Below are 17,767 nucleotides of genomic sequence, written 5' to 3'. Positions count from 1 at the left end.
AGCTTGGCACTGGAAGCAGGTGGCTAAGTCCTCCTGCCCTTCCTTCATCACACCACCTTTGCTTCTCAGGTATTAGGTAGCCCTAATATCTTTCAGAAAAGCAACACCCTTAGACTGTCCTTTGCATTTCTTTTATTATTATTACTTAAGAATTTTCTCAAATTTTAATACATACATATTTTAATTGCCTTTAAACACCCTCATTCACTCTACATAATACCCTAATTGTTATTTTCTGCTGCTCACAGTTCAGGTCCTATCTGACTGTTATACCTCTTCAAGTACTCTACAAAGGGTTTCCACTCCTTCCTTAGCAGTGTCCCCTCTTGATCCCAAATTTTTGCTTTCATACTTGCCAGCTCCACATAATCTATTAGTTAATAATAATAATTTATTATTTCTATCCCACTCTTCTGGCTGGGTTTCCCCAGCCACTCTGGGTGGCTTTCAATAGAACATTGAAAACAGAATAAAATTTCAAACATTAAAAATTTCCCTAAACAGTGCTGCTTTCAGATGTCTTCTAAAAGTCGGATTGTTAGGAAAAGGAGGGGACATTTTATCATATGTGGTGGGATTGTAAGGTAATTTTAAAAAATTGAGAAATGATATACAACGAATTGAAGAAAATGTTCCATTTAACATTTGTTAAAAAACCTGAAGCATTTTTGTTAGGGATTGTAGGAAAAGATCTGCCAAAAAAGCTGAAAAACATCTTCGTGTATACGACAACGGCCGCGGGAGTTTTAATAGCACAAGGATGGAAGACTGAAGAAACCCCAACTAAAGAATCATGGCAAGAAAAATAGATGGACTATGCAGAACTGGCAAAACTGACATACAAGCTACTGGACAAGGATAACTGTGACTTTAAATGGGAATGGGAATGAATGGGACTTTAAATGGGAATGAAGGGGAATCCTTTACAAAGTATTTGAAAATGCAACAAAGCAAACTGGACTCCTTGGCTGACTTTGAATAAACATTCACAGCTAATAATCAGCTAAATAGTTTGAGGATCTATACAACTGTGTAACATGCAGAAAATAGCATATTTAGATAAATCAAAGACTGGAACTGAGGGAAGTCAGGGGGTCAGGAAAAATGGGGAAATAAGGATGATATGTTTTTGGATAATATGTTATAATTTTGAATAAAAATGTTATTTAAAAAATAAAATAAAAGTCGGATTGTTGTTTATTTCCTTGACATCTGATGGGAGGGCATTCCACAGGGCGGGCGCCAATACCGAGATGGCCCTCAGCCTGGTTCCCTGTAACCTCACTTCTCACAGTGAGGAAACTGCCAGAAGGCCCTTGGAGCTGGACCTCAGTGTCAAAGCTGAACGATGGGGGTGGAGACATTCCTTCAGGTATACTGGATCAAGGCTGTTTAGGGCTTTAAATTGTGCTCAGAAATGTACTGGAAGCCAATGTAGTTCTTTCAGGACCAGTGTTATATGGTCTCAGCGGCCACTCCCAGTTACCAGTCTAGCTGCCACATTCTGGATTAGTTGCAGTTTCTGGTCACCTTCAAATGTAGCCCCACGCAGTAGTCCAAGTGGGAGATAACTAGAGCATGCACCACTCTGGTGAAACAGTCTGCAGGCAGGTAGGGTCTCAGCTGGCGTACCAGATGGAGCTGGTAGATGGCTGCCATGAACACAGAAGTGACCTGTGCCTCCATGGACAGCTGTGAGTCCAAAATGACTCCCAGGCTGCACACCTGGTCCTTCAGGGGCACTGTAGCCCCATTCAGGACCAGGGAGTCCCCCCCCACTCGCCCACACCCTGTCCCCCCAAGACAGTACTTCTGTCTTGTCAGAATTCAACCTCAATCTGTTAGCTGCCATCCATCCTCCAACCGCCTCCAGGCACTCACACAGGACCTTCACCACTTTCACTGGTTCTGATTTAAAAGAGAGGTAGAGCTGGGTATCATCTGCATACTGATGAACACCCAGCCCAAACCACCTGATGATCTCTTCCAGGGGCTTCATATAGATATTAAAAAACATGGGGGAGAGGACGGAACCCTGAGGCACCCCACAAGTGAGAGCCCAGGGGTCTGAACAATCATCCCCCAACACCACTTTCTGGACACGGCCCAGGAGAAAGGAGTGGAACCACTGTATAACAGTGCCCCTAGCTCTCAGCTCCTCTAGACGATCCAGAAGGCTGTCATGATCGATGGTATCAAAAGATTGGAATACTGAGAGATCCAGAAGAACTAGGAAACAACTTTCACCTTTGTCCCTAGCCTGCCACAGATCATCAACCAATGTAACCAAGGTGGTTTCAGTCCCATGATGAGGCCTGAATCCCGATTGGAACGGATCAAAATGGTCCGCATCCTCCAGGCGTGCCTGGAGTTGTTCTGCAACCATCCACTCAGTCACCTTTCCCAAGAATAGAAGATTTGAGACTTGGCGATAGTTGACCATATCGGGTGGGTCCAAAGGTGTTTTTTTAAGAAGCAGTTTAATGACCGCCTCTTTCAGCGGGGCTGGGAAGTATTCACCATCCTGCAGTGCCCATCACCCAGCCCTTCCTGGCTCGCTTTTATTAGCCAAGATGGGCAAAGATCAAGGAGACAGATAGTTGATTTCACTCGTCCAAGCAGCCTGTCCACATCCTTGGAGGTAACAGATTGGAATTGATCCCATGCAACTTGACTAGACAGGACTCTAGCACTTTCCCACCCCAGCCCTGCTCCCACGATGGAGTCTACCTCATTCCGAATCTGAGCAACTTTAACTGCAATTATTTTTTTTTTGCAAAATCATTGCAGGAGATCTTGGGGGCCTTATCAGGCCCCGATGGCACAGGTGGTTCCGTTAAATTACGAACCACCTGAAAGAGTCACCTGCTGCTGTTTTCTGCAGATGCAATAGAGGCAGTGAAAAAGGTCCTCTTCAACATCACTATTGCCACTTGGTAGGCTCAACGTTGAACTCTAACCGGTGTCCGGTCTGATTCAGAATTAATTCTCTGCCACTGGTGCTCTAGCCATCTCAATGATTGTTTCATTGCCCTCAGCTCTGGGAAAAACCATGGGGCTGTCCAGGCTCCATGCAGTTGGAGAGGGCACTTTGGAGCCAGGCAGTTGATAGCCCTACTTAACTCTGCATTCCAGCGGGCCACCAGGGAATCAGCTGAAAGGCCATCAACATGGGATAAAATATCTCCTACCAGTCTCTGGAAACCATTTGGATCCATTAGGTTGCAGGGGCAGACCATACAAATCGGTCCCACCTCCCTGCAGAGGGTCTTTTCACCTTTGTGCATAGATTACTCAATCTGCTGTTGTCGCATACAAGAAGAGATTAACTGCCTTCTTGGGGATATCAGAGTTTGTTACTCCTAAGAGGAAGGCCTCTGGTTTGGGGGGGGGTGTCATCTTTAATATTTTTTTCAGTTCCCCATAAATAATTTCCCAGTATATTTGGCTTGCTTACATGCCTACCACATGTGGAAGGAGATGCCCTCCATTTTTTGGCATTTCCAGCATGACTTGGTCCCCCCCCCCCCCTGCATTTCACTTCTCACTCAAGAAAAAGCTGCATACAACACACAAAGCCATTGGCCAATGGAACTGGCAGTGTCACCAACTCTTCACAGCCCTGGCTTTTTTCTCCTTTTTTTTTTTTTTTTATTCAGGCTGTGACCCCTATAAATGGCAGAAGAACATATATCTTAAATAACTGCAAAAACACTCTTTTGCAACTAAAGAGATTTTCCCCCACAAAAAAAGATTGCATGCAGTTCCCTATGACTTGGGTCAAGAAGGTATGGAGAGCACAGCTACGTCAGCACAGAAAATGGCTGCTGGCAACATGGACTATGAACTATTTATTCCAGCTTCCTCATCTCCTTGTCACCATATTTCCTTACTTCTTTAATAGTTCAGGAAAGGAGTAAGAAGCACTTGACCTCAACTACCTATATGGCCTATCTTTTGCAACATTATAGAAAAAATAGAAGAAGGACACACTCAACAATCATAATAATAGTGCACATTACCAAACAAACTGCCTATGTTCTTTTGCACTAAATCAGATTTTAGCAAAGCAAGAATTCATCATTTAATAATAATAATAATAATAATAATAATAAATCCCCAAAATATCGAACATTTGTATATATGCGTACACACAATATATACCTCAAAGCACACACTCACCCTTGTTTGACTGATTTCTTTTGCCATGAGGGATTCTGTTAATACTCAGAATATAACCATCGTCTGTCACCACTTCATATTCCTCACTGGGGTATCCTCTGAAAGAAATAATTTCGCTCTGCAGGGTAGAGATGGTGTGGTTGGACAGGTTAACAAGCAACTGTAAGATGTCTATAGACCACTGCTTTTTTCTAGAAAAATAGGTGCTGGTACTCAGTATGAAGTTGTTATAGTAAGTCCCATACTTTTAAAGAAACAAATAAACAGAGGTGCCGGTACTGTGTATCCTTGAGTACCCCCTGGAAAAAAACACTGCTAAACACTGTATTTTCCACATGATAGAATTGATAACTATAGTGTGCAGATGGGTGATGATAAGATAAGGTAGTAAAACCATCTCACGCCATCACTTATTTGTCAGTTCCAAAGAAATCCAGGAACTGATTACCTGCCTCCCTCTGCTGAAATTAGAAACGAAGGGAGCCTTTTGTTGCAGAATGTCTTCCCAGGATACCTTCCCAGCCAATTGCTGCTGTTCTACATTTTTATGGCTGTTGTGCCCAAACTCCTCCCCTCTCCCCCTCCCTTGGACCACTTGAAAATTGCTGAGGGACTTGGTGGTCCACTGAATGATTTTTGTTCTTGCTGCTGAACAATCATAATGCACTATGCAGGATGCTAGAGTTGCTACTGCAGAGCACCTAATTGATGTTCACAGAGCACTGGTGTTCCATGAAGCAAATGTTGGGAATTTTATTGAGATTTAAAAATAAAATAAAATTCCAAGCTGCCCTGAGCAATGATGCATTGGGAGGGCAGGGTACTATTTCAAAATATTATAATAAATATTTTCTTGTCCCCTAAAACCCCAGCAGTCCATGGAAAATGAACTTCACGGATGTGGCGTACAGCACCATTAAGCAACACTAATTGTCAAAGATGCCTTGAGGTAAGAAGATGATAAAGGAAAAGGAAAATGGCTTACAATATTCATAGTCGCTTCTGGGTCTACGCTTCTTCTTTTCCACAATATTCCTGAACTAATAAGCACTTGGACCAAGCCTGCCCCCATTATGATGAGCCATATCATTGATTGGCGTGGAAGCAAATCCATCTTTCAGCCCAGATATACAAGACTGCTTCTCAGTCACCAAGAAAATGTATTTAGGTTCCGCGGAATGAAATGACAAACAACATGACTTTAAATAGGTTGACACTATTTGTCAAGAGCAAACAACACCTACTTGGAATAACAAGTCATATCTAATTGATATGATTGGTTTGGTCTTGCTTAACTTCCAGGATATTGCTCTGATGTAATTTTCACTGAGTTCCAATTGGTGTTCTTCCAGGCAAGTAGGCAATCTCAGTTTAACAAAAGGTTTGTCAAAGTGTCAAACGCTAGTTTAGTGTTCTAATTAAGAGTAAAAACCATCAATCAGCAGGTAGATGGTTCAAATCCAGTGCTATTTTTCTAGAAAAATAGGTGCTGGAGCTTCCCATGAACATCTCCATTTGTTCTTTAATAATGGCAGTGACACCCACCTGAGGGGTGCTGGAGCTCAGTTCCTGTGAGTTCCTGCTGGGGGGGGGGAGCCCTGTTCAAATCTCATTTCTTTGGGTGGTTTCAGACACATTATTGTTCTTCTCACTGCAGTCATATGGTGTTCATACTGCCCAAACATACTGGCATGATGAAAAAATACACTTTGAATATTCCTGTTTGGTTAACATCCACAATGGACTTTCTACATGACAAACACAAACATGTGAGGGCAGCCAAGTGGGAGGAGCTGGGATGGCAGACCAGAGCGGCAAAGTTCTCACTTTTCTTCACTGACCAGGGTTAAAAGCCAGCTGCGTCTGACACTGGCAGTACCATTGACCAAAGAGCAAACCCTCCCTCCCTCATGCTTCTGTTTTTAAACTTGTCTTAACCTTGCTTTGCTTCCTGTCCCCACTGCAGTTGACTTTGCTATGGTTCTCAAATAGTGTCCATATTCCACTGGGTGGAATCCTAGTCATCGAGGTTATGGGTGAATTAGAAAATGTAATGCTGGTGGGCAACAAAAGAGGTTTAAAGACTGTCTCAAAAAAAATTACACATCACTTGGGAAGACAGGAAAATTAATACCAGTGTACTGGAAGAAGCAAAGATCACCAGTGTTGAAGCAATGATTCTTCAACATCAACTTTGTTGGACTGGTCATGTTGTGCAGATGCTTGATTATCGTCTTCCAAAGCAACTACTCTATTCCAAACTTAAAAATGGAAAACGTAATGCTGGTGGTCAACAAAAGAGGTTAAAGACTGTCTCAAGGCAAATTTTTAAAAAGGTAGTATAAATACCAACAATTGGGAAAGACTTGCCTGCGAGCGCTCCAAGTGGAGAACAGCCTTTACCAAAGGTGTCATGGGCTTTGAAGACACTTGAACTCAGGATGCCAGGGAGAAATGGGCTAAGAGGAAGGCACACTTGGCAAATCCACACCATGATCAACTCCCATCCGGAAACCAATGTCCCCACTGTGGAAGGACATGTGGATCCAGAATTGGCCTCCACAGTCATTTACTGACTCATTGTTAAAACCGTTTTCATAGAAGACAATCTTACTCGGCTACGAGTGATCGCCAAATAGTAAGAAAGGTGAATTAGTGCATTGCCCTGACCTAAAACCAGGTGAACTTGGGGGCAAACCATAAGAGGGGTCCAGGTGGAAGTCGCTGTCCAGAAGGCAACTGCGGGGAGATGGGCCATAGAGCTTCCAATGGCAGCCTGGTGATGACTACCTCAGTAGATCTTAGGGAGGCCATAATCCTTGGCAGGGCCCTTGTAGTAAAGTTAGTACATTTCAAGAAGCTGTTCTTTGGTCAAGCAGAGAACAAGGCCTTGTGGGAAATCAGCAAGCCACAAGAATTATGGGAACTAGGTCATGTTGCTTTCACCCGCAGACCAGCAGGCTCCAAGGGTGTAAATTGTTTATTACGGGAGAGGAATTCTCTGGTTAATTTGAAGGTTTGACACCTGGGGTTAAAGTTATGCACATTCACCCAGTGTTGTTATCTGTCCTTTAATTGCCTGAGAATGTGCATCTGCATAAGCTCCTGAAACACCTTTGATCTAGGTTCTGGAGCCTTAATTAGCCCAGCTGTCACAAGTTAAAATTATTACCGTAATTTTCGCTCCATAACACGCACTTTTTTGCTCCTAGAAAGTAAGGGAAAATGCCTGTGCGTGTTAAGGAGTGAATGCACTGGATCGGAGCCGTGGCTGCCATCAGCCAAGCAAAGCGGGAGCCGCTTGCAGGGCTTTGCACGGCTCTAGCTTTGCTTGCTTTGCAGCCAGGAGGAGGGGGAGGAGCCGAGGAGGAGGGAGGGAAGGAGAGGCATGGCAGCAAAGCAGGCAGCAGCCGCTTACAGGGGAGGAGGGACAGACGGGAGCCATAGCGAGCCGGGAGAAGGCAGGCGGTTCAAAGCCAGCAAGTGCTTTTAAAGTAGCCAGCAACAGCTGCTGCAGCCTCAGCTAGCAAAGGTCCGCCCGCTCTCTAAACAGAGCAATGAGGCTGCAGAGGGACAGGAGGGCTTGGATCAGGAAGGATAAAATTTAAGCAACCAGCAGCAAAAAACAACAAAAAAAAAACCAACCTGGAGCTCTGAGCCACGAGCGCAGTGAAAACCAGGAAGTAAAAAAAAAGGCTATCCCCCGCTTCTCAGCTGTTTTCAGGCAGGATAGATTTGAGCATTGTCTGGGTCCTAGTGCCCCTACCGCTTTTTTGTGCTCCATTCTATTGCTGCTGGTGGCTGCTTATCACTCAGGCTGCAAGGAGGAGCGCTTTTACACAGCTAATGGCGAATCCCCTGCAATCCAAGTCCTCTTCACTTGCTCAAATCTATTCTGCCTCAAAACAAGGAGCAAAATTAAAAGGCTGCAAACTGTTAAATGGAAAAAACCCCAGCCACAGGGCAAATACCTTAAGTATACCTTTAAAGCAACAGTGTTCTTTCCCTCCCCGCTCAGCTCACAGAAAAGCTCCTTCTCCACACACCCCACGCGTGCTCCTTGTCCATTGAGTGCTTTTCCTTCCCTCCCCACTTAAAACGTGGTTACAAAGCACGGATCCACATGGATCCTCAGGATTTTTGCGCTGGGTCACCCCAAACTCACCATCAGATCACATGTCTGTGGCCACAGCATGAACCACAAAAATCATACATCTACTGTTTCGTTTAGAATATTTTTTTTCTTGTTTTCCTCCTCTAAAAACTACGTGCGTGTTATGGTCAGGTGCGTGTTATCGAGCGAAAAATACGGTAGCTCACAAGCTGGTCATTGGAGAATTTTAATGTAACCAAGGATTGTGATTGGACCTGGGGGTTCTGGTTCCACATGCAAATTGGGGATAAAAGATCTTGAGAATGGCTGGAAAAGCGCACTCTGCAACTTGCAACATCTCTGGGCTGTTAGCAGCCCACCTGGCTACAGTCGTCGTCCTCCTCTTTGTGATGGAGATTCCTGTTTGTCTTTGAACATGGATCATCTGAAGGACTTTGAATTACCTTATCTCTATCTAGGTGTTAGAAGTGAGTATTAGTCAGTTATATTCTACCATGTTGTTTTTTCTTAGCTTGTAATCCACAAAAGAAGTGCCTGCTTTTTAAGCATGTTATCCTTATGTTTTTAAAATAAATTTTAAGAAAGAAACTTTTCTTGTTCTGTGTGCCTATCCGGAGGAGATGCCTAACTTCTTGGTTGCGCTCTACCTGAGAATTTCTGTCTGCAAGTATGTGGAAACAACTTGTAGAGTGGGGTAACCAGCAATAACGGGGCACGGCCTTCTCCCTGGGTCTGTGACTCTGGGTTCCCTGAGACAAAGGGAGTGGTGGTGGCATTACCAGTTCTGTTATGTTCTGATTCTGAAAAATAAAGTGTCTGCCAGCCCTGCTCCAGAAACCTGGCCCAGCCGGAGAGCAAAGGCAGGTGAGGGAGGGGCGAGCGGCTGGGGACCTTTACCACAGCCCTGTTCAAAATTTCAGCCCTCCGTCATTCCTCTGACAGGAGGTTAAAATAGATGTACAGTCGTACCTCAGCTCCCAAACACCTTGGGAGTCAAACTTTTCAGCTCCTGAATGATTGAAAACCGGAAGTGAGTGTTCCAGTTTTCGAACGTTATTTCGAAAGTTGAATGCCTGGCGGGGTTTCTGTGGCTTCCAATTCTGCAGCCAATCAGAAGCAGTGCTTTGGAAGTCAAGTCAAATGTTTCAGAAGTCAAACAGACTTCCGGAATGGATTCTGTTCAACTTCTGAGGCACAACTCTACACAAAATGGCTGAGCCAAAGTCCACCTATAGTTGTAATCAATAAAATTGTGTCCATTTTTAATATGTGTGTATAATATTTTTTATTAATTTTTAATTACAATAATCCAATAAGAGCCACATTATCACAATTCCAAATTACAATACAATTTAAAAAGTCAATTATTCAAATACAGAATTAAAAAAATTTGGGTGACGTCCCGTGTGCTGGACTTCAGAGTAAAAAGTTCTTCTTTCTATCTGCTTCCATAATCTTGATTAGTCCAATTACAACAGTTCTGGTCTCAATCCTTTAACAGCCACTGATTTCATAACTTTCATTCGTAATTGCATATTTAATAAATTTTATTTCCGCAAGAGAAGTTTATGTCCTGTAAATTTCTGTGTGAGATGTTAAGCTCCCATTTGTTTCTTCATTCTTCTTGTTGTAATCCAGTAATACAGCATCTCTGCTTCCACTTTTCATTGCGTCACACGCTATTTTGTTTGTCAAAGTCTAACAAAAGGTCTGGTATCGAGCCATAGCCCTGGGCAGGTCTCCAACTTATCTTTCCCATCCAACACTCAGCCACTAACGATCTGGTCCATAGCAAGGCCAAAAGAAAACTGAGACCCTGAGCTCCAAGAGAGTGGAGGGTGGGTAACTCGTGACGGGACGATGAAGAGTGAGGCCGGAAGACTGGTGCCGCAGCAATTTACGCTGCCGTACACGCCCCCTTGAAGGCACCTGGTTGGGTGCCTGTCAGTGGGCGTTGGCACCAGCCAGGTGAGTGGGAGGCAGGGGGCTAACGCCCCCGCTTGAGGTGGAGACTGGCTCCCGCCCACAAACACTCCCCTCTCTTGCAGGAGGAGAGTCTTTTTTGACTTCTGACCTTTGTATCCTTATAATCAACTCTGTCTCTTTGGTCTAAAAAATTTTTTAAAAATTCATTGCAGGGTTTTTCAATCCTGCTAGTGTCTTCACATTTTTATAGTAATTATTCATATACCAAATAAATTTATTCCAGTCTCTTTGAATTTTTTGGTCATCTTGGTTCTGGATTCTACTGGTCAGCTTGGCTAATTTCACATAGTCCATCATATTCATCTGTCACTCCTCAATCGTTAGTAATTCCTGCAATTTCCGCTTTTGGGCTAATAAGGTTCACTGCTGTTGTGGCGTATATAAATAATCTTTTATCTACCTTTGCAATTTCCTCTCCCATCAAACCCAGCAAAAATGCTTCTGGTTTTTTGGGGAAGGTATATCTAAACATCTTTTTTAACTCATTGTAGATCAGTTCCCCAAATGCTTTTGTTGTTGTTGTTGTTTAGTCGTTTAGTCGTGTCCGACTCTTCGTGACCACATGGACCAGAGCACGCCAGGCACCTCTGTCCTCCACTACCTCCCGCAGTTCGGTCAAACTCATGCTGGTAACCTCGAAAACACTATCCAACCATCTCGTCCTCTGTCGCCCCCTTCTCCTTGTGCCCTCCATCTTTCCCAGCATCAGTGTCTTCTCCAGGGAGTCTTCTCTTCTCATGAGGTGGCCAAAGTACTGGAGCCTCAGCTTCACGATCTGTCCTTCCAGTGAGCACTCAGGGCTGATTTCCTTAAGAATGGATGCGTTTCATCTTCTTGCAGTCCATGGGACTCTCAAGAGTCTTCTCCAGCACCATAATTCAAAAGCATCAATTCTTCGGCGATCAGCCTTCTTGATGGTCCAGCTCTCACTTCCATACATCACTACTGGGAAAACCATGGCTTTAACTATACGAACCTTTGTTGGCAAGGTGATGTCTCTACTTCTCAAGATGCTGTCTAGGCCTGTCATTGCCCTTCTCCCAAGAAGCAGGCGTCTTTTAATTTCGTGGCTGCTGTCACCATCTGCAGTGATCATGGAGCCCAAGAAAGTAAAATCTCTCACTGCCTCCATTTCTTCCCCTTCTATTTGCCAGGAGGTGATGGGACCAGTGGCCATGATCTTCGTTTTTTTGATGTTGAGCTTCAGACCATATTTTGTGCTCTCCTCTTTCACCCTCATTAAAAGGTTCTTTAATTCCTCCTCACTTTCTGCCATCAAGGTTGTGTCATCTGCATATCTGAGGTTGTTGATATTTCTTCCGGCAATCTTAATTCCAGCTTGGGATTCATCCAGCCCAGCCTTTCGCATGATGTATTCTGCATATAAATTAAATAAGCAGGGAGACAAAATACAGCCTTGTCGTACTCCTTTCCCAATTTTGAACCAATCAGTTGTTCCATATCCAGTTCTAACTGTAGCTTCTTGTCCCACATAGAGATTTCTCAGGAGACAGATGAGGTGATCAGGCACTCCCATTTCTTTAAGAACTTGCCATAGTTTGCTGTGGTCGACACAGTCAAAGGCTTTTGCATAGTCAATGAAGCAGAAGTAGATGTCTTTCTGGAACTCTCTAGCTTTCTCCATAATCCAGCGCATGTTTGCAATTTGGTCTCTGGTTCCTCTGCCTCTTCTAAATCCAGCTTGCACCTCTGGGAGTTCTCGATCCACATACTGCTTGAGCCTTCCTTGTAGAATTTTAAGCATAACCTTGCTAGCGTGTGAAATGAGTGCAATTGTGCGGTAGTTGGAGCATTCTTTGGCACTGCCCTTCTTTGGGACTGGGATGTAGACTGATCTTCTCCAATCTTCTGGCCACTGCTGAGTTTTCCAAATTTGCTGGCATATTGAGTGTAGCACCTTAACAGCATCATCTTTTAAAGTTTTAAATAGTTCAGCTGGAATACCATCACTTCCACTGGCCTTGTTATTTGCAGTGCTTTCTAAGGCCCATTTGACTTCACTCTCCAGGATGTCTGGCTCAAGGTCAGCAACCACACTACCTGGGGTGTACGAGACATCCATATCTTTCTGGTATAATTCCTCTGTGTATTCTTGCCACCTCTTCTTGATGTCTTCTGCTTCTGTTAGGTCCTTACCACTTTTGTCCTTTATTATGGTAATCTTTGTACGAAATGTTCCTTTCATATCTCCAATTTTCTTGAACAGATCTCTGGTTCTTCCCATTCTGTTGTTTTCCTCTATTTGTTTGCATTGCTCGTTTAAGAAGGCCTTCTTGTCTCTCCTTGCTATTCTTTGGAAATCTGCATTCAATTTCCTGTATCTTTCACTATCTCCCTCGCATTTTGCTTGCCTTCTCTCCTCCGCTATTTGTAAGGCCTCGTTGGACAGCCACTTTGCTTTCTTGCATTTCCTTTTCATTGGGATGGTTTTCGTTGCTGCCTCCTGTACAATGTTACGAGCCTCCATCCATAGTTCTTCAGGCACTCTGTCCACCAAATCTAAATCCTTAAACCTGTTCCTCACTTCCACTGTGATTTCATAAGGGATTTGACTTAGATTGTATCTTACCGGCCCAGTGGTTTTTCCTACTTTCTTCAGTTTAAGCTTGAATTTTGCTATAAGAAGCTGATGATCTGAGCCACAGTCAGCTCCAGGTCTTGTTTTTGCTGACTGTATAGAGCTTCTCCATCTTTGGCTGCAGAGAATATAATCAATCTGATTTCGATGCTGCCCATCTGGTGATGTCCATGTGTAGAGTCGTCTCTTGTGTTGTTGGAAAAGCATGTTTGTGATGACCAGCTTGTTCTCTTGACAGAACTCTATTAGCCTTTGCCCTGCTTCGTTTTGATCTCCAAGGCCAAACTTGCCAGTTGTTCCTTTTATTTCTTGATTCCCTACTTTAGCATTCCAATCCCCTATAATGAGAAGAACATCCTTCTTTGGTGTCACTTCTATAAGGTGTTGTAAGTCTTCATAGAATTGGTCAATTTCAGTTTCTTCAGCGCCAGTAGTTGGTGCATAAACTTGGATTACTGTGATGTTAAAAGGTCTGCCTTGGATTCGTATTGAGATCATTCTATCATTTTTGAGATTGTATCCCAGTACAGCTTTCGCCACTCTTTTGTTGACTATGAGGGCCACTCCATTTCTTTTACGGGTTTCTTGCCCACAGTAGTAGATCTGATGGTCATCCGAACTGAATTTGCCCATTCCCATCCATTTTAGTTCACTGATGCCCAGGATGTCAATATTTATTCTTGCCATCTCATTTTTGACCACCTCCAACTTACCCAGGTTCATGGTTCTTACATTCCAGGTTCCTATGCAATATTTTTCTTTACAGCATTGGACTTTCCTTTCGCTTCCAGGCATATCCGCAACTGAGCGTCCTTTCGGCTTTGGCCCAGCCGCTTCATCAGCTCTGGATCTACTTGTACTTGCCCTCCGCTCTTCCCCAGTAGCATGTTGGACGCCTTCCGACCTGAGGGGCTCATCTTCCAGCGTCATAACTTTTATATGCCTGTTGTCTTTGTCCATGGAGTTTTCTTGGCAAGGATACTGGAGTGGCTTGCCGGTTCCTCCTCCAGGTGGATCACGTTTGGTCGAAACTCTCCACTATGACCTGTTCATCTTGTGTGCCCTGCTCGGTGTAGTTCATAGCTTCTCTGAGTTCTTCAAGCCCCTTCGCCACGGCAAGGCAGTGATCCATGAAGGGGCCAAATGCTTTTACTTTATCACAAGTCCACCACATATAATAAAATCTCCATCTTTCTCTTTACATTTCTTTGCCTTAGCCTTTACCGATTTAACATTTATCCTAAAACAGGGTTACCAGATGTCCCCAGTTCCTGGGGACAGTCCCCAGATTCACCAATCTGTCCCCGGGCAAAATCTGTCACCGGAATGTCCCCAGATTTATGCCTGGGGACTTCCGGTGAGGCAACATGGTGAGCGCCATGGCAACAAGCAGCACCGGAGGACCCGGCCACGTCAAAGTTCCAGCCAGCCAATCCGCTGGCTGGGGGAGGGGGCTATTTAAACAGAGGTGCGAGCCAGAGAGCTTCCTTCTGGCTCGCTTCCTCGATCAACACTTGCCCCAAACTTGTGCAGAGCTGCCCGTAGCAGAAGAGCCCACAGTGCTCTTCTGCCATGGGCTCTGTGTGCCCAAGTTGGGGGGGGTGAGCGAAGCACTGAGGTGGTGAAGAAGAGGAGGAGAAGCATAGAAAAGAGCTGTGCCGGAGAGAGAGAGAGAGAGAGAGAGAGAGAGAGAGAGAGTGCGGCTGTGGCTTCTCACAGGAACAAAGAGGTGTGAAAGTGAAGGCTGGGGGGGGGACAGGGGGAGGAAGGAAAGCAGGTGGGTAGGCTCCTTTGCTTTCTCTCCCTCCTCTCCCTCCAACGGCCACTGCGGAGATGGTCAGTTTAACAGGGGGTGAGGAAGGTGCCTTGTCCCTGCAGCAAGTGACAAAAATGGTTTTAAATGTTTTAAGTGCTTTTAATTTGCTGCACCTTAAATGGTGGTTTTTTATAATATTATATTATTTTATTATTTTATTTCTGCTTAGGGTGGGATAAGTATTTACTCAGGGTGGGGAGTAGTTTAATTTAACATAATTGTTTCTTGCTTTGTTTTTATTTTTTATTCTGTTAAATTACTATATAGTTTGTATTTTGCTTTTTAAGGGGAAGGGTCAGGACTGCCTGGGAGTGGGCCTCAGCCAAAAGAATGGCTGGGGCAGGTTCCACAGGGGGGGATGTATTGGGATACCCGATCTCAGTGATCACGGGCAGGAGGAGGAGTTATGCTAAGACCAGATCATGTCATTACTGAGGAGGCAGGTTTAGTCGTTGTTTGAGGACTATCTCTGCCTCCAGGTCTTGTCCTGACCTGAAGGATACTGGAATCAGCAAGGGAAACCCACATGACCTGAAAGTGTTGCTGTGCAATGCCAGTTCAATGATGAATAAAACCACTGCCATCCACGACCTGATTGTGGATGGAGGATTTGACCTGGCATGTGTGACAGAGACCTGGTTGGATGAGGCAGATGGGCCTGTCCTTGCCGCTGCTTGCCCACCAGGTTTCTCTTACGCACACCAACCCAGGTCAGGTGGGCGGGGAGGGGGGGTCGCAGTGATTTTAGGAAGTCATTAGTCTGCACCAGGCGTCCTATTGGGAAGACCCAGTTTTCTGAGTGCATGTTCTGGAAGCTGGGCAATAGGGGCAGTACAGGATTCCTCTTGGTGTACCGACCTCCCCACTGCACCAAGGATTCCATGCCCTAGCTGCTTCAGGTCATGGCAGATATGCTCCTGGAGACACCTAGTTTGGTTGTCCAGGGGGATTTTAATATCCATGCTGACACAACCTTAGAAGGGGCTGCTCAGGACTTCATGGAAAGCATGGCCTCCATAGGGATGTCCCTGAATAAGTTTGGTCCAACTCATAGCCGCGGACATGCCTTAGACTTGGTGTTTACCTCTACGGATGTTGGTGATCTGACACTAACTAAAAGTGAAACAAAAGAAGTCAGCTATGGTCAGATCACTTCCTGGTGCAACTGGCCTTCTCCGTGACCCCCCCCCCCCTGCAGGGAGGTGGGACCGATTTGGATGGTCCGCCCCTGCTACTTAATGGATCCAATTGGCTTCCAGACAGTGGTAGGGGATGTTTTATCCCAAGTTGATGGCCTTTCAGCTGATTCCCTCATGGCCCGCTGGAATGCGGAGTTAACCAGGGCTATTGACTGTCTGGCTCCGAAGCGCCTTCTCCGATTGCATGGAGCCCAGACAGCCCCGTGGTTTTCCCTGGAGCTGAGGATGATGAAACAATCATTGAGACGGCTAGAGCGCTGGTGGCGGAAAACTCATTCTGAATCAGACCGGACACTGGCTAGAGCTCAACATCGAGCCTACCAAGTGGCAATGGTGACGGCAAAGAGGGCCTTCTTCACCGCCTCTATTGCATCTGCAGAAAACAGCAGCAGGAGACGTTTTCAGGTGGTTTGCAATCTATCGGAACCACCTGCACCACCGGGGCCTGGTAGGGACCCCAAGATCTCCTGCAATGCTTTTGCAAAGTTTTTTGCAGGTAAAGTCGCTCAGATTCAGAAGGAGGTAGACTCCACCATGGGAGAAGGGCCAGGGTGGGAGAGTGCTAGAGTTCTGTCTAGTCCTGTTACATGGGATCAATTCCAGTATGTTACCTCCAAGGATGTGGATAGGCTGCTTGGGAAAGTGAAACTGACCACCTGTCTCCTTGATCCTTGCCCATCCTGGCTGATAAAAGCAAGCCGGGAAGGGCTGGGCGGTGGGCTCTGCAGGGTGGTGAATGCTTCCCTCTGTGAGGGAACATTCCCAGATCCGCTGAAAGAGGTGGTCGTTAAACCGCTTCTTAAAAAAACATCTTTAGACCCGGCCAGTATGGCCAACTATCGCCCAGTCTCAAATCTACCATTCTTGGGCAAGGTGATTGAGCGGGTCGTTGCCGAACAACTCCAAGCATGCCTGGAGGGTGCGGACCATTTGGATCCCTTCCAATCGGGATTCAGGCCTCATCATGGGACTGAAACTGCCTTGGTTGCACTGGTTGATGATCTCCAGTGGGCTAGGGACAAAGGTGAGAGCTGTTTCCTAGTTCTGCTGGCTCACTCAGGAGTTGACATTTTTTGTAATTTGGACGTATTTAGGTCATATTGACCTAAATACGTCCAAATTACAGGCACAGAGGTGCCTGGCGTGCTCTGGTCCATGGGGTCACGAAGAGTCGGACACGACTAAACGACTAAACAACAACAACAGGTCATATTGAACGAACTAAAAAAATCCTCATGCAGAAATAAACTAGGTTCATTTTCTTATTGAATTCTTTGCATCCCTCAGGTCTGAATACTGAAATGGATTATAGTTGCTTTTTGTGAATGTGTACTAATGTTTATATGTAGAACACCTGAGCATGGGCTAAGTTTGTTTTATCTCTGTAGGACGAGTGGATTACTTTGGGGGGGGGGGATTGTATCTGTGGACTGCTATTACTTTAGATCTGAAAATTGATTACATTTATGTATGAGTTTACATGTATAACATCTGAGCATGGATTGCTTTACTTCCGTTGTGCCATATGGGTCACTTTAAGAAAGAAATTTTGTATCTGTGGATTGCCAACACCTGTTACTCAAACTGATATTGTGCTTGTCCATATAATCCTGCTTTGTAACAGTCACTGCTTACTGCACCACTACTATGCCATAAGATCCACTATCCTGTAATATTACATATGGTATATACAATTGTTTATGGTTTTCTATATTTTTGCTGTAAAAATATGTGATATTACAATGTTGTATTTATTTGCATTACCTAGAGCCTGATCTACCGATGAAGCCTAGGATGGTGAAACAAGGCTAATATTCCAGAAATCCTTGTCTTAGACTCTGTGAAAGGATTCTGTGGAACTGTAACAACCC

The 17,767-nt window shown here is 44.8% G+C and overlaps 1 protein-coding gene across 2 annotated transcripts in view; it reads right to left on the bottom strand.

Annotated features, from left to right (window-relative positions):
* LOC114597297 (putative lysosomal acid lipase/cholesteryl ester hydrolase) overlaps positions 1-5,296 on the bottom strand; it is a 28,393-nt gene extending 23,097 nt beyond the window's left edge. The window contains exons 1-2 of one of the 2 annotated variants that reach the window (XM_077930472.1): positions 5,168-5,296; positions 4,183-4,300 (exon numbers count right to left, since the gene is read on the bottom strand). In XM_077930472.1, the coding sequence (XP_077786598.1) occupies positions 4,183-4,300; positions 5,168-5,296 (247 nt within the window). Of the gene's footprint in view, positions 1-4,176; positions 4,301-5,167 lie in introns of both variants that reach the window. The other variant, XM_077930473.1, reaches the window with a different exon arrangement.
* Positions 5,297-17,767: the final 12,471 nt, after the last annotated feature.

Source organism: Podarcis muralis, chromosome 6 (assembly GCF_964188315.1).
Source record: "Podarcis muralis chromosome 6, rPodMur119.hap1.1, whole genome shotgun sequence".
Lineage (NCBI taxonomy): Eukaryota > Metazoa > Chordata > Lepidosauria > Squamata > Lacertidae > Podarcis > Podarcis muralis.
Note: the sequence above shows the minus strand (reverse complement) of the source record. Positions and strands in the feature narration are given on the sequence as shown.